Source organism: Anomaloglossus baeobatrachus, chromosome 11, assembly GCF_048569485.1.
Source record: "Anomaloglossus baeobatrachus isolate aAnoBae1 chromosome 11, aAnoBae1.hap1, whole genome shotgun sequence".
NCBI classification, from domain to species: Eukaryota; Metazoa; Chordata; class Amphibia; order Anura; family Aromobatidae; genus Anomaloglossus; species Anomaloglossus baeobatrachus.
In genome coordinates this window covers 150,566,500-150,594,067 of record NC_134363.1, presented here as the reverse complement: position 1 = coordinate 150,594,067, position 27,568 = coordinate 150,566,500, and the positions used below count along the sequence as shown (strand labels likewise).

The 27,568-nt window shown below is 43.5% G+C and overlaps 1 protein-coding gene across 1 annotated transcript; it reads right to left on the bottom strand.

Moving 5' to 3' along the window:
• Positions 1 to 503: 503 nt before the first annotated feature.
• ANKRD65 (ankyrin repeat domain 65) lies at positions 504 to 22,305 on the bottom strand. Its single transcript, XM_075328132.1, has 4 exons — positions 22,113 to 22,305; positions 10,095 to 10,293; positions 6,652 to 7,201; positions 504 to 770 (listed from the first exon to the last, which is right to left on the bottom strand). The coding sequence occupies exons 1-4, from the start codon at positions 22,183 to 22,185 to the stop codon at positions 522 to 524; spliced, it is 1,071 nt and encodes a 356-aa protein (XP_075184247.1). The 5' UTR covers positions 22,186 to 22,305; the 3' UTR covers positions 504 to 521.
• Positions 22,306 to 27,568: the final 5,263 nt, after the last annotated feature.

Genomic DNA, 27,568 nt, shown 5'->3' with positions numbered 1-27,568 from the left:
CTCCTGCTGATAAAACACTGATTGTATTGAAATTACAGCACAGCCTAATAAGTGACACTTCCCTACTTCATGCTGAACTCAGATTAAATAATATATACCTGCTGATAGATTCTCTTTAAGATAAGCAGCTCCTCTAAAAAATGCTAAAAAAAAAAAGGATCATACATCCATTATAATGGGAATTTTAAAGGTAAGTACATCAGCCTCATCAGGACTAAAAGTTCTATTTAATAATGTATGAAGACATCTTATCTGAACTCTTATAATGTGATGGAAGAGTTAATTTTCTCTACAGATTACTGTGCAGTTCACTTCCGAGACTTCACATAAGCAGAGCAATTTCTGACCAGATGCTAAACACGCAGAGGATGATGAGAGATTTCAGCTCTGGAGCCTGCAGAATTATGAGCATGTATACATGTTTCATTTGAGGATCAGATGTTTTGTAAAATGATGTTTAAAGATGAACTGTCTTTGTAAAATATTTTTTTTTCTTTTCGCACGATATGTGAAGCGCAGGATTAAAGTACATTATGGACTGTGGGGAGCGCTCCCTGCAGATAGGCGGATACATGACCGTGTCCCATCATGGCGGCTCTCTGCATTGGCGTCAGGCAGAGACTGTCCTTTATAGTTAATGAGGCCTCATTCTGGACCAGAATCTGTACTACATCTAGATGTCCCGCCGATGCAGCTTTGTGTAGGGCCGTGCGTCCATGATTGTCCACAATGTTCAACTGAGCTTTGGTACCCAAAAGGGAACGAACAACCTGCCCAAAAAAATGAGAAAAGAAATCATAAATGACCAAAAATAATGAGAAAAAGTACTGTGAAACCCGTCACCTTTTATCTTTTACTGGCCCCTAAGCTGAGCTCTGTTCACATCTCATTTTTGTTCATGTCAGAGGTCTACGCTGTGGTGGGTTCTACCTGACATATCCATAGGACGCCATGCCCCTCGTGTGCGCCCACCTGGAGTCCTCTTAGATACATTGTCGGTATACTTTATTGTTACTGTATAGGAGAGTGTAGTCCCAATATTTCTAATAGTGTCTGCCGATAATTTAATCTTTAAGGCCCCGTACACACGTTGAGTATTTGGTGAGGTTTTTACCTCAGTATTTGGTGAGGTTTTTTTTACCTCAGTATTTGGTGAGTTTATACCAAAGTACTTGGTGAGTTTTTACCTCAGTACTTGGTGAGTTTTTACCTCAGTACTTGGTGAGTTTTTTACCTCAATATTTTGAGTTGTTTTACCTCAGGAAATAGGCGAGTTTTTACCTCAGTATTTGGTGAGGTTTTTTTTACCTCAGTATTTGTTGCCAAAACCAGGAGTGGAGCATTCAGAGGAAAAGTATAAGGGCCGCTTTCACATTGCGCTATGACCTGCGTTCAGTGGTCCCGGCCGTCAGTGCTTTCATCCGAACCCCCCGCAAAAGTACTGTACTACGTCTGGGTGTCCGCCTCCAGAAAGCATGCACGCCCGTTTTGCGGGGGATTCGGACGGAAGCTCCGATGGGACCAGTCAACGTAGGTTATAATACAGTGAGAAAGCAGCCTAATAGAAATAGGTCACCACTACTGTATTTTTCACCCACTTCTGTTTTGGGCTTTTAAAAATACTGAGGTAAAAATTTCTCCAAATACTCAATGCGTGCACGTGGCCTAAAAATTGTGAGGAATGTAAGTCCACGTGCACAGGATGAGTGAGCGGTGAGCTTTGGCTTACAAATTCTGAGATAAAAAACTAACCAAATACTCATCATGGGCACAAGGCATAAAGCTTATTCCAGTGGTCCAACTGTGTCTTATCAATTGCAACCAAGGACTGAACGTGGCAGCTGGTTATTTCTCTTTCCAGCACCGTGGTTGGATTACTGGACTGAGTCCATGGGAGAAAAAGATGCCAATTAGTTCTCTCTCAGAATGAGAGATGTTAGGAGAAGCGTCCACCCTATAAGTCAGTATTCAACCTTTGTAACGTGACTAGAGATAAATGCTGAGCCATAAGCTTTAAGGTTAAATGTATTTTTTATAAACCCTGTATAATTTTCTATATTAGATATCTATCTATCTATTTATCTATCTATCTATCTATCTATCTATCTATCTATCTATCTATCTATCTATCTATCTATCTATCTATATACAGTGGGTACAGAAAGTATTCAGACCCCTTTACATTTTTCACTCTTTGTTTCATTGCAGACATTTGGTAAATTCAAAAAAGTTCATTTTTTTTCTCATTAATGTCCACTCTGCACCCATCCCCCATCTTGATAGAAAAAAAACAGAAATGTAGAAATGTTTGCAAATTATTTAAACAAGAAAAACTGAAATATCACATGGTGATAAGTATTCAGCCCCTTTGCTCAGACGCTCATATTTAAGTCACATGCTGTCCATTTCCTTGTGATCCTCCTTAAGATGGTTGTTCTCCTTCATTGGAGTCCAGCTGTGTTTAATTAAACTGATAGGACTTGATCTGGAAAGGCGCACACCTGTCTATAGAAGACCTCACAGCTCACAGTGCATGTCACACCAAATGGGAATCATGAGCTCAAAGGAACTGCCCAACGAGCTCAGAGACAGAATTGTGGCAAGGCACAGATCTGGTCAAGGATACAAAAGACTGTCTGCAGTACTCAAGGCTCCTAAGAGCACAGTGGCCTCCATAATCCTTAAATGGAAGAAGTTGGGACCACCTGAACTCTTCCTAGACCTGGCCGTCCAGCCAAACTGAACAATCGTGGGAGAAGAGCCTTGGTGAGAGAGGTAAAGAAGAACCCCAAGATCACTATGGCTGAGCTCCAGAGATGCAGTAGAGAGATGGGTAAAGGTTCCACAAAGTCAACCATCACTGCAGCCCTCCACCAGTCAGGCCTTTATGGCAGAGTGGCCCGAAGAAAGCCTCTCCTCAGTGCAAGACATATGAAAGCCCACATAAAGTTTGCAAAGAAACACATGAAGGACTCCCAGACTATGAGAAATAAGATTCTCTGGTCTGATGAGACGAAGATAGAACTTTTTGGTGATAATTCTAAGCGGTATGTGTGGAGAAAACCAGGTACTGCTCATCACCTGCCCAATACAATCCCAACAGTGAAATATGGTGGTGACAGCATCGTGCTATGGTGTGTTTTTCAGCTGCAGGGACAGAACAACTGGTTGCAATTGAAGGAGAGATGAATGCGGCCAAGTACAGAGGTATCCTGGAAGAAAACCTCTTACAGAGTGCTCTGAACCTCAGACTTGGCCAAAGGTTCGCCTTCCAACAAGACAATGACCCTAAGCACACAGCTAAAATAACAAAGGAGCGGCTTCAGAACAACTCTGTGACCCTTCTTGACTGGCCCAGCCAGAGCCCTGACCAAAACCCAATTGAGCATCTCTGGAGAGACCTGAAAATGGCTGTCCACCAACGTTCACCATCCAACTTGATGGAACTGGAGAGGATCTGCAAGGAAGAATGGCCGAGGATCCCCAAATCCAAGGGTGAAAAACTTGTTGCATCATTCCCAAGAAGCCTCATGGCTGTACTAGCTCAAAAGGGGCTTCTACTCAGTACTGAGCAAAGGGTCTGAATACTTATGACCATGTGATATATCAGTTTTTCTTGTTTAATACATTTGCAAAAATGTATACATTTCTGTTTTTTCCTGTCAAGACGGGGTGCAGAGTGTACATTAATGAGAAAAAAAAAAAGTTATGGTATATATAAAATAATCCAAATCTGGTAACATTTTCACCAGTCATTGGCACTTTATATCCTGCTCAAAAAAATAAAGGGAACACTTAAACAAGGATTTCGTATTTTGGTGTTCCCTTTATTTTTTTGAGCAGTGTATATAAGCTCCCTATTCCTGTTCCTATACTCAACCTCCGATGTCTTCACCTTTTTTTGGCATTGTTCCAATCCTGTGGCGCCATCTTGTGCCTGTAAATTATGACTGGCCAGAAATCAGAACTTATGTTACAAGCTCTCAATGCAAGTCTATGAGAGTCAGCACGAGGCTCTCATAGACTTGTATTGACCTCCAGAGCGCTCAATGGAACACTGGAACTGCTGGCACATCACAAATCATAGGAGACCAAACAGAGCGACACTGGAAAAACATGAAGATGGTGAGTATAAGACAGGGGGCAGTGGACTTAGATTTAAAGCATCACTCCAGCTGGTAAATAAAAAAGAACAAACAAACGGTGGAGTGGTGCTTTAATACTGGACTCATACTTTACATTCTGTAGAGCAGCCACATAGACAAAGGCAGCAATAGGCTAACTAACCCCTTGTTTTGTATAGCAGTTTTCTTCTGGACATGGTCTAACCTGGGCATAGATTATTGTGAAGAGAAGAGGAAGAGGTGAGCTGTGACATCTCCTATTGGGCATGATGAGTCCTTTGTTATCTACTGTATATAGAAGTTTTATCAGTCGTTATAGAGGAAGTGAGCTGTGACATCACCCATTATGAACGGTGGATATTGTGTTATCCTCTATATACTGTAGAGGTGTTCTCAGTCATTGTACAAGAGGATAAGGTAGCTGTGATATCACCTATTGTAAATGGTGGATTCTGTGTTATGTACTGTATATTGAAGTTTTATCAGTCGTTATAGAGGAGGAGGTGAGCTGTGACATCACCTATTATGAATGGTGATTGTGTTATCCTCTATATACTGTAGAAGTTGTTATGATTCAGGGACCGGGGAGGATCAAATAAAGTGGAATCCCAAAAAGGTAACAGAGTAGCTGGAATCTTAACGGACTGCAGACCTAATCCTGACACACAACTAACAGTAGCCCTGGGGCGTGCCTACGATGACCTGGACGCTCGACACAGCCGGAGAACTAAATAATCTCACAGATAGAAATATAGGAAAGCTAATCTGCCTCGGAGTAGTCCCCAAAGATAGATAGATAGCCCCCCACATGTAAAGGCTACGGTGATATAGAAAAACACAATACAAAGCCAGAAAGGACAGATTTCAGCAAAGGTGAGGCCCAAACTATCTGTATAGAAAAGGATAGGAAAGAACAACTGTCTGCAGCTGTAAAAATCCTAATAAATCCCAGCACTACTGATATAGAAAAATCCTGAGGTTACTAAACCTCTCCCCCACTGTATCAGCACTCAGATGTTACTGGGATCCAAAAACACTAATACAGATGAGGGACTGACTTAATACCAAGCATGACAAAACACAAACCTTGCAGAATCATGGAGCTAAGTATACAGACACTCCCAGCAGGGAATGATCCCATTCCACCACGAACTCCACACAGACAAATTAGGAATCATGCATAGTATCAGAGCAGAACAACAACAGAAGGTGGTAAACAAATAACAGAGGTACAAGACCACTTATCTGAGGGAAGTTCTGGAAGTAAGCAGAGCTAGTTGCAGAATATCCATACACACAGGAGCAATTGACCACCGGCAAGTAGCCAGAGAAAGCTACTAAGTGAAATAGCCCAATCTGACCCTGATTGCCAGTCCTCTGCAGGTGTGTCGCTTCCATTCCACACATCAACTGTACCGCCAGCACTGACCACCAGAGGGAGCTCCAAACTGGAAAACGTATTCACAACAAGAGGTGTTCTCAGTCAATGTACAGGAGGATGAGGTAGCTGTGATATCACCTATTGTAAATGGTGGATTCTGTGTTATCTACTGTATATTGAAGTTTTATAAGTCATTATACAGGAGGAGGTGAGCTGTGAAACCAACTATTGTGAATGCTGGATATTGTGTTATCAGCTGTATCTAGATGTTAGGTATTATCAGTCATTGTACAGAAAGGAGGTGGAAGGGAGCTGTGACATCAACTACAAGTATCTCTATGATGATAACGCTGAAAAGTCATCCGTATAGAACAGGCTATATGATTCTAGCATTTTGCTTAGTGACCAATGTGAAAGTTGCAAGATTTCTGCATCTTTTACATTGGAAAAATATAGAAAAAAAAAATAACCAATAAAACTTAAAGTAAACAATGAGTTGTTTTCTGGTGACACATTCTCTTTAGGACACATTGCCCTTCTACCGTATGTCACACTAGCATCCAGTCAGACTGGCTTGCAAAGTCTCCATAAGGAGAATAGTGGTCCCACAAAGCTTCTCATAGCCAGATCACACACCCCATACTTTGCACTGACGAGGGGCAAGCACCCCGAAACACCGTGTCTGCAAATTGGGATTCTGATCTGGCATATATATCCTAAGTTATATGTAAAGGATTGTTAAAAATCCACATTTAACTTTTAGGATCGCTACTTCCAATAGGTGGCGCTGTGCTAGAGTTTGTCTCCTGTCCTAAAGAGAAATTTTTTTTATAGGTTAACTAAAGTCACGTTTTACAAAGCCTTGTACAAAGTAACTGTCTCTCCTTTCTTATGTAGAATACATAATAGCAACCATGTTTGTTTGCCCCTGTCTCTTTCCCGTGACTTTTGGATTGATTTTCCACACCCTTGTTTGCTAATGTTGTACGACCTGGATTGACATCACCACTAAAATAGGACGAGACCAACATGAACTTGCCCCTCTCCCCCATCCCCTGGGGCCCTATGGTAATTACACGGACTGTCTCTATGGTATGTATATGTTTGAATAGTCTTCTAGTGTGTTTATAATGCCGTAATACACACCTCTAGGCTACCATTACTAGCCGCGATTGCCAGAGCTGTTCTGCCCAGCAGGTCTTGGATGTTCACGTCAACCCCTTTTTCCAGGAGATAGTTCACAGCCTCCAATTTTCCAGTCTCAGCTGCGACATGTAGAGGGGTCAAATTCCCAGAGGCCATCAGTTCAAGGGAGAAATCGTTCTCTATTAGAATTTCCATGATATGGATCTGATTGCTGACAGTTGCCCAATGCAATGGACTCCACTTGTTGTTGTCACCAATACATGGGTCTATATTCTGCTTCAGTAATAACTGTGCAATGAGCGTATGGCCATTAGCGGCAGCTAAATGTAAGGCTGTTAGACCTCCTATTGTAGGTGCAATAGCACTGGACCCACGATTTAAAAGCATCTCGGACAAGTGGGTATGGCCACTCCATGCTGCATGGTGGAGAGGGATACAACCGGAAGCATCCTGGGCATTCACCGAAGCTCCTCTCTGGATCAGGAGCTTTGCTGCAGCCAAGTGACCATTGGATGCTGCGCAGTGAAGAGGCGTCCAGCCGAGATCATCCCTAAAGAAGAAAAAAAGTAGGTTGTATCATCATATTGAAAAAAAATGAAAGGCAAATAAAACTTTCCAACCCCATGCCCTTTGTGGGTTTGCACCAATGCACAACCTCATTCTGACACAGGAGCGTCCATTGTTTGGGTATCTGGAAATTTGTTGTAGAGAAGCTTCCCATGTGCAGCACCTGAAGAGAGGCGGTAGGTGATATCTAATTTCACTTGCATCACAAAATGGATTAGTACACACCATTCTTTGAATCCGACAAGACTACATGTGCAACACAGCGAAAAGGCCTTCTTCTGGGCCCTACTCCTGGGATTATGGTGTGAGGTGGCATAATGTATGATACCTGGACCCCTCTAGTCTGCAATCTAGGTACCTGTCACGGGTGTCTTAGGTGAACCCAGGGAAGCCTATACTGGCCCTAAGGCTGGAGCCCCCGCACTCACCCTATCACCCGGAGGTACCCTTAATGGTAAGGAGGTCCGGGCCTCCAACCTAGACCCTATCTCCTGTCCTTGTCCCTGATGTTATAAACCCCACAACCCACCACCCGGGGGGAAAGAACAAGAACAGAAGGCTACACCCCACCAACAAATATAGACAAACAGGGGTAACAACAACTCGTGCATACGGCAACCACACCACACAAAGGAGCCACTAAAAGTGCACGAGGGGAAACAACATAAAAAGGGGGAAAGAAAGCAAACTACGGGGAGACTATCATACGATAAACAAACACACCTGGAAAATGCTGCAGCAAAACAACAATGCTGCAGCCCAGAAAACAACTGAGAGTGAGAGACAACAGCTCCTTCCAGCTCCTGGCCAAGCTTCCAAAGGAATGGAAATAACCGGCACCCTCTGGTGGAAGTTGAGGGTATATATAGGACCTGGGCATGGACAAGGAGTCAGGAGCTGTTGCAAGAAAACCTGGTATTAACCCTCTCCCCCCCAAAGGAAAGGGAATCCATTTAATAAGCCGAGTCCCACAAAACAAAGTGATACTCAGACTCAGATCCTTTCACCAAAATCTGCAACAGAGGATAGTCCATGACAGACCCTAACAGTTCAATCTTACATTGATTTGATCCTGGAACCAGTGGTGCGGCCAAATCTCTAAAGTGGCCCAGGAGCCATTTTTCAACATGGCAAAACCAAGTCACATGTTGCTTGTATTACTTTGAGCAGCCTGCATGGACAAAACGTGCTACCATAGCCTGCAGAGTCTCCCGACTTGTCTCCCATCGAGCACATATAGGACGTCAAGGGTCAAAAATTAGAAAGGGAGCTGCCAGCAGCGGATCTTGATGATTTGCCCAATTGTCTTCATCACAGCACAACATTCCTCAGATGACCATTAATAACCTCATTGATAGCACTAGCAGCCAAGTCTGTAAGTGCGGGGATTTCCGCATGTGGTGATCATACTCCATACAGAATAAATCAAGATGTTTTGAGATTTTATTTTCCATTTTTTCATAATTTACAGATTATTAACATGTCTGTCCCTCCTGTGATTTCCATAATTCAACAACTTTTCCTTCGTAGTGTTGCTATAGTGTATAATATATATATATATATATATATATATATATATATATATATATATATATATATATATATATATATAAAAAAAATACTAGCTGTAGTACTCGGGCATTGTCTGGGATAGTAACTGTCTCTTTGTCTCTCTCCCAGTCTGTCTGTGTCTATCTCTTTCTGTCTGTGTGTCAGTCTCTATCCATGTCTGTCTGTGTGTCTGTTTGTGTCTATCTCTCTGTCTGTCTCTGTATATATCTCTCTGACTGTCTCTCTATCTCTGTGTCTGTCTGTCTCGTTCCAGGTCTGTCTCTTTCTCCCTTTGTCTCTTTTCTCCCTTTGTCTCTTTTCTCCCTTTGTCTCTTTCCCCGTCTGTCTCTTTCCCCCTCTGTCTCTTTTCCCCTCTGTCTCTTTCCCCCTCTGTCCATATCTTTCCCTGTCTGCCTTCTTCTGTCTGTCTCTTTGACTGTCTCTCTCTGTCTCTTTCCCTGTCTGTCTCTGTCTTTTTCTGTCTGCCTCTCTCTATCCGTCTCCCCACTGACATCTTATTACCTCACACATAAGCTTCTTATGCTAACAATTTATTTTGTTCCTATAGCAACCAATCACAGCTGCTATTAATAAGCTGTAGCTCATATCTCCATTGACTTTAATGGAGACAGGTGTTTTGGAGAATAACTGGAAAGCGCAAGGTTAAATTTTCCTGTCAGAACATAGTTTATGACGTTCCCTGAGTCACATGGGGTGTCTGTGCAAAATTTTGTGATTGTAATTGCGACGGTGTGGATTCCTTTAGCGGACACACACACACACACACACACACACACACACACACACTCCGCTTTATATATTATATATAAAAGTTATCAACTGTTACAATCGGGTATATTTCTGCATGTTGTGGATACAGAAATCCACTTCTGTGATCTGACGTTTGTTGATTAATTAAAGAATCCCTGAAGATCTGTTGTGAGGGGAAATTAATCATCTATATGGATTAGCAAATAATTGCATAGTTAAGTCTCCATGCAGCGACCATAAGAAGTAACTCGAATGACAAAAATGTCCCCGTATATAAATGTTCCTCTCTTTGAAATCCCATCTATTGTCCTTTATAGATTAATCTAAGGTATCTCCTTTCGGTTGCCCAGTCGCCTATGACAGTGAGAGCCTTTAGTCAGTAATCACCAGAGTGTGCATAGGATTAACACTCTTAATGGACATCATAGACCGGGAAGAATTACCACTTTGAATGGACCCAACAAAGCGCCGAACTCTGAAGATGGATTTATGTCTGCAAATAATCTTAGCTATTGAGGTGTGAGGAGAGGACATTGGTGGATATTTACACATACCGGTCATCAATCATTTCTCCTTGTTGTAGAAGCTGTTTAACAAGACGAGTGTTCCCGTTCCAGGAAGCCAAATGGAGGGCTTTCCATTCATAGGTGGCAGAGCCCATCGTCTCCGGCAGACCACGTTCTTCACTCAGTTGTAAGCATCTTCTCGCCAGCTCGGCCTCTGGAGTGAGTTTACCTATTTTCTGCTGCATATCTTACAACAATAGAACAATACTATAAGGTTACTTGTAAAAGATAACTGAATATAAGGGATTAACAGACTCTGTCACATAATGAAATACAGGGTAAGGCTATGTGCGCACGCGTGCGCTCTGCACCGCACCGAAAAGGTGCGCTTCAGAGCGCAGCTGAAAAGCTGCGTTCTGAAGCGCATGGTGCCGGCGAGAGCGTGCGCTCTGCCTGCAGCTTCTGCCATAGACAGAGCAGGAGCTGCCGGCAAAGCGCACGGAAGAAGTGACATGTCACTTCTTAGAACGCAGCGATTCGGGCAGCAGCCGAAGCGCTGCGTTCTAATATGCCACGTGCGCACGGCCCCTGCACAATCTCCATAGATTGTGCAGGGGACGCAGGACACATGCAATTACGCTGCGCTACAAAGCGCAGCGTAACTGCATGAATTACGCACACGTGCGCACATAGCTTAAGTATAAATACATGAGGACATTTGAAAGTTTGCCAATGGGGCGGCAGGTAAGGGTATTTTATCATGTTAGGTACGGGGAAGCACTAAACGCAAGGGAAGGGGAACCCTGTGTCTAGGGAAGGGGGAGACGGTATAAACCTACCACTGGTCCCTAGGGTCCCTCACCACCCTAGATAGGTTCCGCACCTATGTGCCGGGCCGGATACCTGACCCTTGATATCTCTACTACCGGGCCCTAAATAGGGAGCTGGTGCGATGAGCTGTTCGTCAACCCCAGTAAACGCTAAAGGAACAAACAAGGAGGACACACAGGGGGAAAACTATGAACTACTTATTCATAGATGACTCAGGTAAAAGTTCAGTAATAATACTACAGATGACTACAAGCCTCTTGCTTGCAACCAGAGCTTGAATGAACTGAATAATATCACCAGCACCAGTCTAGGGAAGATGGGATTATTTAAGCACTGGGGGAATACTGATAATCAGCAGCTGAATGGAAGGAGGACTCTGCTAGGTTTTAAAGGGGAAGAGATGAAAACCCAGCAGGAAAGCTACCTATTACAAAGTACAATGAATACTAACAGCAGAAACAATAGAAAGTCAGGGAGCATTTTGTGCAGCCAGATGCTGTGACCTTCTACTGTCAGGAACCACATGACTGTCTGTCACCCATGACACACCCGTGACAGGTTTACAGGTTATATAGACAGCAAAGGTGGCTGCTTTGAGAACCCATGTAAAGGCCCTTATAAAAGTTAGATAAAAGTTGGCGGAGCTCACCAGTTTCATTGACCAGATAGTCTCCTCCATGGGCAATATGGACCTATTCTAGGCACATTTTACAAGGTTGAGATTCACGGCCTGAGTATGGCCCACAATGTCTGGATTGGCAAAGGCATAAATGAGGCTGTTAAGTTTGGGTCAAGAGACGGCGGCCAGTCCATACATCATAGTCCATGCTTAGATCATAAACATCAAATGCGTGAAACCAGCTCTTGCCAATTGGTATCTATTAAGCCATATAGATGTCAAAGAAGGGGGAAGAACAGAGAGAGAACTAGTCCTTGGCAAACTGTTGACTTTGCCGGTGGCCTCCTTTGCTCATAAATTGAAATATAGACCTATAAGGGTCAACTGGCCACTTTCATGGCTGCTGTCTGAGAGGAGTGTTTCTAGAGATGCATTTACTGTCTCATTACAAACACTCAGACCCAAACTATCCTCTAAGACCCACAACTATCTCAAGAACAAGGGTCCCCCGAGTCTCTCTTCCAACTGGAGCCATGGCCATTATGACTGGAGAGGTGGCTGCATAATGAGCTGCTCTGTCCATTTACTTCTATGGGAGATCAAAAAGCAGCCAAACAAGCGTACTTGGATGTCTTCAGAGCACTTTAGGTGTCCTATGGATATGCAATAAATGTTTCTGATGACCCTCTGCCTATTAAACTATCTTTATTGAAATTACTTGCCTACATGGAAAAGAATGGAGCCAATAGTAAAGATGTAATGGGGTCTCCATTGTTGCGCAAGGTTTTGCTATGACAGAAGCGAATCAGACCAGACAGGGCTATACTCTCCAAGTATCTTATAGAAGTCACCTGGCCTGCACATATCTCTCGAGCCAAGGAGACACCTTTATAGATAGACATCTTCAGGAGAGACATGAAGTCTTGAATGTATGTAACAAGTGGTGGATCAATCTTCTCCAAACTGGTTATAAGGAGGCATTCATCAGTGCTGCACTATATAGATCTGATCTTGTATGCTAATTACAGTGTTTGGGAGATGTATAATAATGGAGGATTACAAAGCTCTAAACAATAAGCAATAAATACCACATACACAGGCGTCCTCAGTGTATGGAATATGGTAGTATGCAATTACATTCAAATTTCTAGCAAAGAGCATCCTCACGTGAGGCCACGTGCACACGTTCAGTACTTTACATCAGCATTTATAGGCCAAAATCAGGAGTGGGTATAAAATACAGAAGTGGTCACGTGTTTCTCTCATACTTTCCTCTGAATGTTCCTCTCCTGGTTTCAGTTTACAAATACTTATGTAAAATACTGAACATGTGAATGTGACCTTAATTGGATTTTCCGGACCCAACATCAATTTCTGCATTCTGAATGTCTGCTGATTGCCAAATCATGACAGTGTGCAATATGCACACTATCAACATTCCCCTCATTTCCAGTAGGTCACTTCAAGTATGAAATTAGCTTGTAAGCGCTGAACTCCTTGCCTAGGAGACCGTCCAGCGCTGATAAACAGCAGAAGTGGTTAGTGACTTAGGCAATAGCAATACAGTCTAAAATTTAAATTCCTTCTGATCCAAACTGAATATGCACTGCTGCCCATGCCCACCTCTCGGCAGTGATAATTAATAACAGTGAAGATTTTTACTATCATTGATACCAGCATGGGAGAGGTGGGGATGAGGAGCAGTGCATTTTCAGTTTGGATTTACATATGCTGGACTTGCCAGCGCACAACACTGAATTCTCCAGGGCTTACAGCAAGATAACAGGATAAGGTAGAGGAATAAAAGTTACGGATTCTCCACTGAATTCTCCAGGGCTTACAGCAAGATAACAGGATAAGGTAGAGGAATAAAAGTTACGGATTCTCCACTGAATTCTCCAGGGCTTACAGCAAGATAACAGGAGAAGGTAGAGGAATAAAAGTTACTGATTCTCCACTAAATTCTCCAGGGCTTACAGCAAGATAACAGGAGAAGGTAGAGGAATAAAAGTTACTGATTCTCCACTGAATTCTCCAGGGCTTACAGCAAGAAAACAGGAGAAGGTAGAGCAATAAAAGTTACTGATTCTCCACTGAATTCTCCAGGGCTTACAGCAAGATAACAGGAGAAGGTAGAGCAATAAAAGTTACTGATTCTCCACTAAATTCTCTAGGGCTTACAGCAAGATAACATGAGAAGGTAGAGGAATACAAGTTACTGAATCTCCACTGAATTCTCCAGAGCTTACAACAAGATAACAGGATAAGGTAGAGCAATAAAAGTTACTGATTCTCCACTGAATTCTCCAGGGCTTACAGCAAGATAACATGAGAAGGTAGAGGAATAAAAGTTACTGAATCTCCACTGAATTCTCCAGAGCTTACAACAAGATAACAGGATAAGGTAGAGCAATAAAAGTTACTGATTCTCCACTGAATTCTCCAGGGCTTACAGCAAGATAACAGGAGAAGGTAGAGGAATAAAAGTTACTGATTCTCCACTGAACTCTCCAGGGCTTACAGCAAGATAACGTGATAAGGTAGAGAAATAAAAGTTACTGATTCTCCACTGAATTCTCCAGGGCTTACAGCAAGATAACAGGATAAGGTAGAGCAATAAAAGTTTCTGATCCTAAAAGGGCTGCCCAAACTCTATTCCAGAATACCATTAGTGTTTGACAAATTCCCTTTAAAAACATTGCTCCTGTTTCTCCTTCACCTGGCCGTACCTTTTATTCTTCTATAAATCCGCCATAATTTTTCAACTTTCTATAGCCCACATCAGAATTTTCCAGATTATAATTCCACCTCTTTTTTTTCTAAAAAACAAAGTTCCTAGTTTTTGCAAACCCCTCAGCCCAGCTCCCAGCGTTATCTTCCTCATGATAATTATCCAGGGAACTTAACATCCCTATTCCATAAAAGACCCCTCTTTCTATTACTAAATTTGAACCCTGTTTCCATAGGTTGCAAGAACCCCTTTTATAGTTTATCATTTTTATTCTACACTGCTCCGCTAAATTTGTAACTTTGTCAACGCAATATACAGAGACAGGACGTGTGTTCAAGGGGTACCCCCCAGAAGGAGAAATCGTCTCCTGGAGGGTGAGGGGCTTGTTGTCCGGGCATCCGATGCTAAATGAATGTTTGCGGAACTCTCCTAGGTCAGTATGCCAGCCGACGTTGTTGAGGGAGATTGTGTTTGGCTCTTGTGAGTTTTTTGACAAGTTGTTCAATCTTTTGTCTATTTGGTGATGGCTGATTCACAAATGAACAATGTGACAGCTATGAACTTTAGTTTCCTTTTGGGAAAAAAACCAAAAAAACAGAATGGTTGTTATGCTACCAGGAAACTGCCGTGCATAAAGCACAAGTTATTGGATGGTCATCTTGTATTAAACAAGGTGAATTGATGATCAACCTTATTCTAGATGCCCTTCCACGCTATGTAACGTCTGTACTGGCATGCCCGCTCTGTCCTGCCTCCCTCCCGTGGTGGGGGACACTGGCACTTTCACCCTCCCAGCGGCTACTGCTCTGTCCCCAGCCCTTGCTGCTGTTCCCCAAGGACTGCGCATGTCCCTGGGAGTATCCTTAGGGCACGCACAGACACACCCCTTTTCTTAGAGGCACAGTATGCCCTAACCTGAAAGTGCCTCTCAGCCTATGGCTGAGAGACATCAGGTATTTAAGGCACCTTACCCTTAAGAGAGGTGTCTGGGCAACGAGTGTTATACGTTGCTAGTTTTCAGGTCCTATGTGCTGTCGCTGCTGTTGCTGATACCTGGTTGTGTTTCAGTGCATATCAATTCTTTATTGCTGCTGCATTACATACATCTGCCACTCCTACGATATCCTCCGCTGCAACTATCCACGCCGGCTTTTCCTACGATATCCGCTGCTGCAACTATCTACACTAGCCACTCCTACGATATCCATTGCTCCAACTATCCACACTGGCCACTCCTACGATATCTGCTGCAACTATCCACACTGGCCACTCCTACGATATCCGCTGCTGCAAATATCCACACCGGCCATTCCTGCGATATCCGCTGCTGCAACTATCAACACTGGCCGTTCCTACAACATCCGCTGCTGCAACTATCCACACTGGCCACTCCTACGATATCCTCTGTTGCAACTATTCACACTGGCCACTCTTACGATATCCTCTGCTGCAACTATCCACACTGGCCACTCCTAAAATATCCGCTGATGCAACTATCCTACGAAATCTACTGCTGATGCTGCAGATCCACACCGGCTGCTCCTACGAGATTCACTGCTTATGCTGCAACAATCCTCAATGGCCACTCCTATGAGATCCATTGCTGTGGTTTCTAAAACTAGAGACTATTTTTCTCCTTGTGGCACCAGCTGCTGAGGTACCGTTTGTCACCCGGGGGCTCTCCCTGTCGGCTACCCACCAGTGTGTGTGTCTATTGCCGCCTCCTGTGGCTTTAGTGAAGTCTCAGTAGCCATTCTAGTTTGCTCCTCCAGGCCAGTGATCGGTACCTTTGGTCCAGTGGATCCATCAACCCTTTGCTCACCCCACAAGCAATACCCTACTCTTCGTACTGAGGAAAATGTGAGGAAAGTTCATCAAACCATTCTGGAACGTAAAGTTTACTGGGATTTTAGGAATTGGGCCTGAAATGAGTTGCAGCAAAATTTGTGCCTTGTAACAACCATTTCCATAACTTTTTTTCCAAAAGGAAACAAAACTTCATAGTTGCCATCATAAAATAGGAGAAAGATTGAACAACTTTTTGAAAAAAAACCCACTAGGGCCAAAAGTAGCCTACCCCAATTATGTCTGCTGGCATACTGACTCTGACAAGTTCTGCATTAATTCACTTTAGCAGTGGAAGCCTATACTACAAGTGCACCGCTTTCCAGAACATGACTCCTGTTTGTCGTACATTTCATTAGGTAATAAAACTTAAAACGGGACCATTCTCAGGATCAGTTGGGGGTCCGGCTGCCGCACATAACTGCAGACATGCTGTCATTCAAGCTCAAGTTTTGCAATTTGTATTGTGCCGGTATTTCTCAAGGTGAAACACTCTCACTCTTGTCCATACATGACAAGTAATTGCAGGTGCATTCGGCCGTAAGCAATTACAATTCCTCTGTAAACATGCACGCTCGGCTGAGCATGCATGTTTATCATTAATTGGAAGGAAGGGGAGAAGACTACTTCCTTTCCTTAGCAACAAAGTGTTTGGCATATTGAATTTCAAGACCTGGCATCAACGGACAGTTAGGTGGCAACCTGGAATATTATATTATTAGGCATTCCTATCTAAATTGCCAGGTTCAACCATGTTTAATGAGCTGCAGAAATTGAAGTGGAATCAAATATTCTAATTAGTGTCCTGGGTGTGGTTAAGAGTCTCAGAGATCCGCTCTCACCATGGTTTTTCCATGGCCCACCTCTCTCACTGATGATTGACAGGCTTCCCTGAATCATTCTCGGCAGCACCTCATCCTATGTAAACAGCACATGTGCTGCCTAGAACAATGACAGTCTATACACATAAAATTATGTATTGCTGAATTGCAATCTACCTCACTGAACTCGCTCGCCAATAGACGAAAATGTAGCTTATCGGCGATCGTTTAACACCACGGGTTAGTTGGTGTAAACCTGGCCTAAGGGTATGTGCACACAGTTTTTTTTAAGGTGGTAAAAAGCTATTTTAGGGTATGTGCGCACGTTGCTTTTTACCTGCTTTTTACCTGCTTTTTTGCTGCTTTTTCTTCTGCGCTGTTTAATGCCAAAATGGATGTGTTCTTCTATTCAAGCAAAGTCTATGGGAATTTGGGTTTCTTGTTCACACTATGTTGTTCAAAATGCTGCCTTTTTGTGGCAGAACTTTGGTCAAAAACTCAGCTTTGCAGTGCAAAACCCAAATGGCAAAAACAATTGACATGTTGCTTCTTTGAAAAGCTGAGTTTTTGACCAAAGTTCTGCCACAAAAAGGCAGCATTTTGAATAACATAGTGTGAACAAGAAACCCAAATTCCCATAGACTTTGCTTGAATAGAAGAACACATCCATTTTGGCATTAAACAGCGCAGAAGAAAAAGCAGCAAAAAAGCAGGTAAAAAGCAGGTAAAAAGCAACGTGCGCACATACCCTTATAGTAGAAACAGCTTCAGAAAACTCTCCTTTTTGGGCTATGTGTGTGACGCCCCTTAACTATTCAGGGCATCACAGGGTACTGCACTTTCAGTGCAGTACTCAACCCCTCATGGTTCTGGGTTCCCAACCTGTGGTACTGCCTCCATCAGTATCCAAATCCCAACCACACCTCACACCACACCCTGTCAGGCACACCAGTGGGCTGCTGAGCTGGAATAGGGCCGCCCACCTAGGGGTCAGGCAGACTGGTGGGAGGTGACAGAGCAGTCGTCTCCAGGGGAGCAAAGGGAGAGGAAACTGGGGGTTTGAGCTCCCAGGAAGAGTGAAGTTGTAGCCCTTGAGAAGTGAGGAGCTGAGGAGTGGTGGCTCCCTGTTTGTGGCAGGTTGGATCGCAGACGTAGGTCTGGGCCAGAGGAATCGGAGACACCTGGTCGCGGGGTATTGAGGCTGGGTGCCTAGACCTGGTCTTGGAGGAGAGGAGGCATCTGAGACTAATAACCGGTCCGGGACCGAAAGCACGGCGGGATACAGGACCCTAGGTCGGGGAGTAGCTTCAGGCAACCTGGCAATTAACCTGCGGAGGATAGTGACTTTATGGACTGTCCCCAAGAAGCTCAGAGATCATGGGCACTAGCGCAACGAGGGGCATAGGGCTTTCCAACCCAAACAGCCCACAGAAATCCCAAGCATGAGCCCTTGAGAGCACAGCTCCTCTACTCACAAGGAGGGAGCGGGGCCCGGACAGCTTTACGCCAACGGGCCACCAGGACACTTTAAAATTTGTGCAAGAAGGCAGGCTCCGGACCACCCGGCAGTACTACAGGGGACGGATACCTGGTCGGGCTCCCCCAAGAGGGCAGCGGCACCCAGATACTTGGTTTACCTTGTTGTCAGAGTCTGCTTTGTGGTCGCACCACCACCGATACTGCCTGAGTGAGTACATGAACCTCCCCTGCTCCCAACCGGCCCTGCGCACCCCCGCTCCTCCATCATCCAGAGTCCCGGGGCCTCACCTACCCGTGGAGGGAACGTCATCTGGCTGCCCCACTTCATCCTCCCCGGGTACTCCCATCGGCAGCGGCGGTACTCCCTTACCGCGAACCACGGGTGGCGTCACAAACTCTTATCCCCTGTAAATAGCCCCCTTTACATTTGAGTGGCCGTGAGCCCCCGGGTCCGGAGACCCTCAAGCCACAGCAGCAAACCCGGATCCGAGCGGTTCGACGCTGCAGGGGCGGCACATGTGCATGTAGAGGTGTTCGAGTCACTAAGCTGTTTTATGCTATATGTTACCGCTAAAGGTGTTTTATACTGTCAGGACATGGCGTGGGAATGGAAGCGAGCCCCACCCATTTTGGGTGGTACAGAGGAAATAAAGCACAAAGCTGGACCCTGTGTGCTCGAAAAGCTGGGGATTAAGAAACGCCCCGTGTTCAGCGGTGCCCACCTCCGGTGGGAGTACTAAAGAGAAAGAGAGCCTGCCCTTCTCAGGAATCTGATTGGGAACGGATGGTGACTCTGAAGAAACGGACGGAGAAGACAAGCACATGGACACTACTGAAGACGGCGGAAAAGGACTGTTGCCTGTGGGTGGCTTGTTTTCATGGTGTATCCCCGTCTGGCACTCGGATGAGTAAAATGAACTCTGGCCTTTGGCCATCACTGATATGGACTCAAAAGTAACCTTTTCATTTAATGTTTTACATTTGTGTATATTAAAGTTATGGTTGGGTATGACCATATTTAAGTGGGGAAGTGTGTAGAGGTGGTCGTCAAGTCTCTACACTGTTTTATGCTATATGTTGTCTACCTGTACTACGAAAGGAGTTTTATACTAAACATATTGTATGGTGTTGATTGTTATATATGTGTTTTCACATGTAAATGTTGCTAGCGGAGCGTAGGTTCTCGATGTAGCAGAGCTGGGGCCAGTTACCTGAAGATGCAACCTAGTGGTTAGGCTGGAGCAGTAGTAGATTAGATGTCAGATAGTACAGAGTTAAGTTGAAGTAGAGAAGAGACAAGTGGCAAGTAAATTAGCTAGTAGTGTGTGCCTTGTGTGGTGCCAGTTCTTTAAAGGGTTCGAGTAAGAGAGGACGTGGCCAAAGTGTCAGGGCCAGTTAGCGAACCCTGAGGTAACCTCAGAAGGTCCATAAGTTAACACCCTTGTGACTAGTCCCTGCGCTCATTAGCATATCATAAAGGATCTTTAGAAAAACCTTTTCTAAAGATCTCTTTATCTATACTACTAGATACAGGGACATGGTTCTGGCTGCATATGACCTGATAAGTTCCCTTTTAAATTCCTGCTGAACAGTGGCACGTAGGCCGAATGTACATGTCCTTATCCCATGGTCCATGGACTGTGATGCAGGGACCAACCATGGGTCTGCTAACCTGGACAGTTTCATAGGCCTATATGTAATTGTTGAGTTTGGACCAGAAGACGTGTGACCAGTCCGTCTGTCAATGCGCTTATTCATACTGACAATTTGGGCTGATGGACTCCCTTTAAGCTGTGAGAAATGACAATACAGATGGAAAAATCATGTTTTTCCTTGATGAAAATAGGCCAATTTTTATATCGCTCATGTGTACCAAGCTTTGCATTGTGATGTGAGCATTTATTGTCCTGGAAAATCTGAATACAAGGTTAAGTACACGTGAGCGTATAATAATAATAATATAATATTTATTCATTTATAAAGCGCTATTAATTCCACAGCGCTTTACATACATCAGGAAGACTGTCCCCATTGGGGCTCACAATCTAAATTCCCTATCACTATGTCTTTGGAGTGTGGGAGGAAACCGGAGAACCCGGAGGAAACGCACACAAACACGGGGAGAACATACAAACTCCTTGCAGATGTTGTCCTTAGTGGGACTAGAACCCAGGAGGACCCCAACGCTGCAAGACTGCAGGGCTAACCACTGAGCCACCGTGCCGCCCGAAAATATCCGATTTTCATCCAGAAATAATGGTCAATTTTTCATCTGCATTTTTATTTATTTTTTAACATCAGCATTGAATGTAAATTAATTTTCCTGTGTTAAGAATTATATGAAATATATCCGTAAAAATCGGATCCTATACAGTTGATTTACAAGGATCCAGTTTTCTTTGTGCAACCCACAGACTTGAATCCTCAGAAGAGATCAGACCATGCTGCGATTTTTTTTCATGAGGAAATTTTGTCCGTGTAAAAAAAACTTTCATCAAAACAGACCTATTGAATAACTTGTCAGTTTTGTCCACGGACAGCTGACAATTATGTAGCTGTAGACACTAGACTGTCCCCCTAATGGCGTCCTCATGTAATGCTTCTAGACAATACTTGGTGATATAACATAAAGACTATGTGCGCACGCTGAGTATTTGGGTGCAGAAATTACTACAACTCTTACATATTGAACGCGTTTTTGGTGCATTTTTGATACTTTTTTGTATGCATTTTCAATGCATTTGGGGTGAAAAAAGGTGGAAAAACTCTGAAAGAATAGACATTATAGTTTAATTCTGCACCAATTCTGCAAGGGGAAATAAACAGCGTGCACAAAACTTCATTGACTTTGCTGGCATAATGATTTGCATGCAGTTTTGTGACAAAACTGCACCAAAAAACACAAAAAAACCTATAAAAATGCAAAGGGTGCACACAGCCGTAATGTGCCTTTGTAGGGGTATGTTCACACAGTGCTTTTTAGCAGTGTTTATTTCTGCATGAATGAGTGTTGGAAGGAAAAAAAAGCTGCTGCATTCAATTGTTTTAACAAGCTGAATGGTCACTGTATGACAGATGTACAGTATAAAATTCTTATACTTTTCATTTAGGTTAAAGAAACATCTGGATTCTACATTGCAAAAAAAGAAAAAAAGGAAAAAGTTTAGTGATGTAATAAGTGTCCGCTCCATATGCTGAGTTCAATCCGATAAAAAAATCGGATTGGACCAATGTTAGTCATTGAGGCAAAGGAGATTGGTGATTTTTTTTTTTTTGTTCCACAGCTGAATTCAGCCCAAGGAAAATAAATCGCAGCATGCGAAAATCGGATGAGAATCACCAATACAAGTCAATGGGTGCGAGAATAACAACGGATGGCATGTGGACCATCCTAGTGGCATCTGATTATCATTTGTTAGCATAGTCCAGTATACAGATAGGGAATTTTGATTGTGAGCCCCAATGGGGACAGTGTTGCCCATGTATGTAAAGTGCTATGGAATTAATGCTGCTATATAAATGATTAATTATTATTAATTATTATTATTATTATTAATAATAATATCTGCTGAGAAAAATAATGCATTGCATACTGATGCCAGGCGAGAAAAAAAAAAATCACACACTCAAATTAGATACAGAATACCAAATATATTTCACTCGTCCAAATTTTCTGGACTAAAATCGGACCCATTTTTTTATCCGCAGCTGTGACCCTAAGCATGGTATTTCGGATTTACCTGGGTAGTATTGGCGGCTGCTCCACTTTGACTCCTGGGCTCCACTCTCCGCGGTCTTGGCGTCTAGGATCATCACCCGGTGTGACCGCTATATACCCCGCTGCTCCACGCTGCGCCGCACTCTCCGGTTGACATGAAGTGAAATCGAGAGGAAGATTAAACAAAACAGACCTTGTGCAATTCCACTCGCTGGATACCTCGGCAAGTAAAAACTTGTTCCCCTACAGGGCTTCCCTCTGTTAAAGAATAATCTGCTAATGATACCAGTGAACTTTACAGAGCTCCGAGGGACCGGGGGAGGGGCGCGGATGGCGATCAAACACAATAGTCGTAAAAGACACATGAGGACAATGAACCGCACCGGGGATAAATCATCAGGCTTTAGTGGTGCATTGCCATGATAATCCCTGTCTTATCACACAATCTATCTTCATAATATTTACTAAAAAACAAAATGATGATAAAAAGAAAAATATTGTCTTTGTGGTGATATTGGTTTTGTCTTTAAAATGGATCCGTCATCAGATTTCACAATACAAACCGCACACGCGATTCAATAGATCTCTGAGGTCTGAGCAGACTGACATAGCGGTAATATTGGTTGCCATAACCAAGAAATGCATTAACTAGTGAAGTGCAGACCATTGTCCATGAAAAATGGGCTAAAATTATTTCCGGAAACTGGTGTCTGGCTAATGGCAGCATATTTGCAGCAGGTTATAACAGCCAAATTTGCTCTACTAAGCATTAAAGGTGCGACACTGACATGGCAGTCATATTGGTTGTCATAACCAAAAGATGTGAACCTTAGACCACTATCCATGAAGAGCAGGCTAAAGTCTGATGTCTGACTGTTGCATCAGGTTTCCAGCAGGTTACAACAGCCACAGGTGCTCTACTAAGTACTAAACATGCAAGACTGGTTGTGATAAATGGATTAACTAATGAACTGTAAGCCTTTATACATGAACAGGCTAAAATTCCTGCCTGAAGCTGGTGTCTAGCCATGACATCAGATTTGCAGCAGGTTATAACAGCCAGAGGTGCTCTACTAAGCACTAAAGATGCGATACTGACATGGCAGTGATATTACTTGTCATAATCAAGAAATGTATTAACTAGTGAAATGCAGGCTGCTGTCCACCAAGAACGGGCTAAAATTCCTGCCATAAGCTGGTGTCTGGCTATGGAATCGGGTTTGCAGCAGGTTATAACAGCCAGAGGTGCTCTACTAAGTACTAAAGATGCAACACTGACATGGCTGTCATAACCAAGAAATATATTAACTAGTGAAATGAAAGCAATTGTCCATGGAGAACAGGCTAAAATTCCTGCTAGAAGCTGATGTCTGGCTATGGCAGCAGGTTATAACAGACAGACGTGCGCTACTAAGTACTAAATGTGCAAGAATGACATATTGGCTGTCATTGCCTAGAAATGTATTAACTAGTGAAGTGCAGGCTATTATCCATGAAGAACAGGCTAATATTCCTGCCAGAAGCTGGTGTCTGGCTATGGCAGCAGGTTTGCAGCAGGTTTTACCAGTCATAGGTGGGTGCTTTACTAATTACTAAAGATGTTAGACTAACATGTTTGTCATAACAATGAAATGTATGAACTAGTGAACTACAGGCCACTGTCCATGAAGAACGGGTTAAAATTCCTGCCGGAAACTGGTGTCTGACTAAGGCAGCATGTTTGCAGCAGGTTATAACAGCCAGAGATGCTCTACTAAATATGCGAGACTGACATGGTGGTCATATTGATTGTCATAACTAAGAAATGTATTAACTAGTGAACTACAGGCCATTGTTCATGAAGAATAAGATAAAATTCCTGCCAGAAGCTGGTGTCTGGCTATGGCATCAGGTTTGTAGCAGGTTATAACAGCCAGAGGTGCTCTACTAAGTACTATAGATGCGCGACTGGTTGTGATAACGAAGAAATGTATTAACGAATGAACTGTAAGCTATTATCCATGAAGAACGGACTAAAATTTCTGCCTGAAGCTGATGTCTTGCTATAACATCAGATTTGCAGCAGGTTATAACAGCCACAGGTGCTCTACTAAGTACTAAAGATGCGAGACTGACATAGCGGTTATATTGGTTGTGATTGTGGTTGTGAAAAAATGTATTAACTAATGAACTGTAGGCCACTGTGCATGAAGAACAGACTAAAATTCCTGCTGGAAGCTGGTGTGTGGCTAGGGTTATAACAGCCAGAGGTGCTGTACTAAGTATTAAAGATGCTTATTATGAAAGGGGTAACTGATTCTGAGCCTGCAGTAGTCAGTATAAGGCTATGCGCGCACAGTGCGTTTTTCGCGGCGTTTTTGCGCGTTTTTCGGGTGCGTTTTTGGCCTTAAAACTGCAGGACTTTGCTTCCCCAGCAAAGTCTATGAGTTTTCATTTTTGCTGTCCGCACACATCTGTTTTTTTTACCTGCGTTTTTGAGTTAAAAAAAAAAAAATGGACATGTCAGTTCTTTCCTGCGTTTTTCTGCGTTTTCCCCTCATGCAATGCATTGGAAAAATGCAGCAAAACGCAGAGATCAAAAACGCAGCAAAACGCAGCCAAAAACGCACCAAATCGCGGCAAAAACGCATGCGTTTATTGATGCGTTTTTCGACGCAGGTGCGTTTTTGTGCGTTTTTAGCGGCCAAAAACGCACAAAAACGCAGCGTCAAAAAGACCCAGTGTGCGAACCTAGCCTTAGTGGTATTTTGGGCTGAATTTGCAGAAACAATGGATGCAAAACGGATGATACATGAGAGAAAAATGTTGTTTCACACAGATGTGTGTGAATATAACCTAAGGATAAGTTCAGGAGGCAGGAGAAAAAGAAGTGGCTCATAAGTGGAGAAAGAAGCAAATTTCTCTAAGATATATTACAAAGTTTCTTATATTTGTCCTTGTGCTATTAATTTATACAAAGTTTGTTGAAAGTACAGTTCCCATTTAAGCCTCTGACTGTTACGGGCCTCAAGATCCAACAGAAGACAACTTTATTTACTTTAGTCCAAAATTCTTACCACTAAGATCGATTTTTTTTGTGGATAGACTGGGAAATGATGGAGACAAAAGCAATCTGCCACACACAGAGCATTGAGCAGCCATCACATATTAAGGGGCTTGTCCGGAAGCTGTGTGGTCGTCTTTTTAGCCTCGCACAATAGTATAGACTACTCTATTGTGTCTGGTTAAAAGATGGACAGTGCTGGAGAGGTCAGAGTCTAAAGTTGCAGACATGGGACTTTGTTTGCCTCATTATGCCCAGTGGATCCGTCCGGGGGGGGTCATGATGAATAATGAACATAAGAAATGGATGTCTGAATGAGACCTAATGTATACACTGGAAGAAGCTCCCAACATACAATTAAAGGGAACCTGTCACCACTTTTTTGGTGTATAAGCTGTGGCCACCACCACCGGGCTCTTATATACAGCATTCTAACATACTGTAGCATAAAACACTTTATAACACTTACCTAATGGTCGCTCTACGGTGGATGTGGGCCATATGGGCGTCTCCGTTCTCTGGTGCTGGCGCCTCCTCTTTAGGCCATCTTCATCCTTCTTCTGAAGCCTGGGTGCATGACGCGTCCTACGTCATACACACTCGCCAGTCCCGCGCAGGCACGCTACAATACTTTGATCTGCCCTGCTCAGGGCAGATCAAAGTGCGCCTGCGTAGGACCTCAATGCTGGCGAGTGAGGATGACGTAGATGCGTCATGCACCACGGCTAGAGAAGGAGAACAAAGATGGCCGAGAGAGGAGGCGCCGGCACCGGAGACGCCCATATGGCCCACATCCACCGAAGCGCAACTGTTAGGTAAGTATTATAAAGTGTTTTTTATGTTCTACACATTGGCCTGGGCTCTTATATACAGCATGTTAGAATGCTGTATATAAGAGCCCACTGGTGGTGGTGGCCGCAGCTTATACGCTAAAAAGTGGTGAAGGTTCCCTTTAACAGATGCTGTGAATGGTGGATGCTGTCTGTTACCTGTAGACACTAAACCTGAACCAAAAAACTGATGTGAGTAGCCCCATACCCACTTAGCCCACTATTTCCGTAGCTCTCAATCACTGGGCATCCTCCTTACTCGCGATGACAGCTTTACTGATCTCTCTTATGAGACTTGGCCGCCTAGATCTGCTTAATCTGAATGTGGCGGCTCCGGCTTGTTGGGTTCACCCCGCTGTCGTCTTCAGTGATCCTCCTATTGTGCGTTTCCTTTGTGCTGTGATGTCCACATTCTGGTAAATCCTCCTGGTGTTGTCTACACAGCCGTCAGATCACATTTAATAATGCTGTATCTTAGTAATACAATGTTTCTCAAACAAAGGAGCTCGTTCTCTGTTAATACGCAGCTATTACTCAGGCACAAACAAGGTATTGCTAAAAATCTTACTGCAATCAAGAGGAACAGTAACGGCAGATGCAGCCAAGTTACACCGAACTGCAAGATATCACTAACGATTAAAAGGAATCTTACCAAGTTTTTGCAGACCCTGATTCCAGAAAATTATTAGTTACTGGGCGTCTTGTAGTTTTCATGAAACAGTTTTTTTCTACTGCAGCTCTGCTAGTCTTCTCATTAATTAGCTCCTGCTATATTATCTTCCATATTCTTGAGCTTTGTATAACCCTGCCCCCACCACTTATTGGCCACTTTCTGCATATGCACAGTATGGCCATAGATCGGCCAATCAATGGTCTGGGTGGGGTACACTGGAGGATACTGACAGAGAAGGGTCCCTGTACAAAAACAATGTATGGGCCCTTTTCAGCCCCAAGGTATGATGATCCCACCTCCACCTCTTTCACTGTTGTTGTTGTTGTATTTGGGGTGATTTGCCTTGTGCCCTCCAAACATTGTGTGTATTATGGCCTCCAAAGAGTTCAATTATGGTCTCATCTTACCAGACTATATTCTACCACTATTTCACAGACTTGTCTAAATGTTGTTGAGAAAACTTTAAATGCTCTTGGACAAGCTTTTTGTTTAGTATTGGAGTCTTGCATGGTGAGCGTGCATACAGGCCATGGAGGGAGAGTGTGTTACTTATTGTTTTCTTTGACACAATTGTATCCTCTGATTCAAGATCTTTCTATAGCTCTCCACAATTGGTTCTTTGCTCTTGGACAACTCTCCTGATAAGTATTTTCACTCCTCTGTCTGAAATCTTGTGGGGAGCACCTGGTCGTGGCCGGTTTATGGTGAAATGATATTTTTCCAGTTCCAGATTATGGCCCCAACAGTGCTCAATGGAATCTTCAGTAGTTTATATAACATTTTCTGTATCCAATGCCATAAGTATGTTTTGCAACAATAAGGTTGCAAAGTTCTTGAGACAGCTCATTGGTTTTACCCATCATGAGATGTTTCCTGTGTGGCATGTTGGTAACGTGTAACGCCCATGACGGTGTCCTCGTATGCTCTTGCTT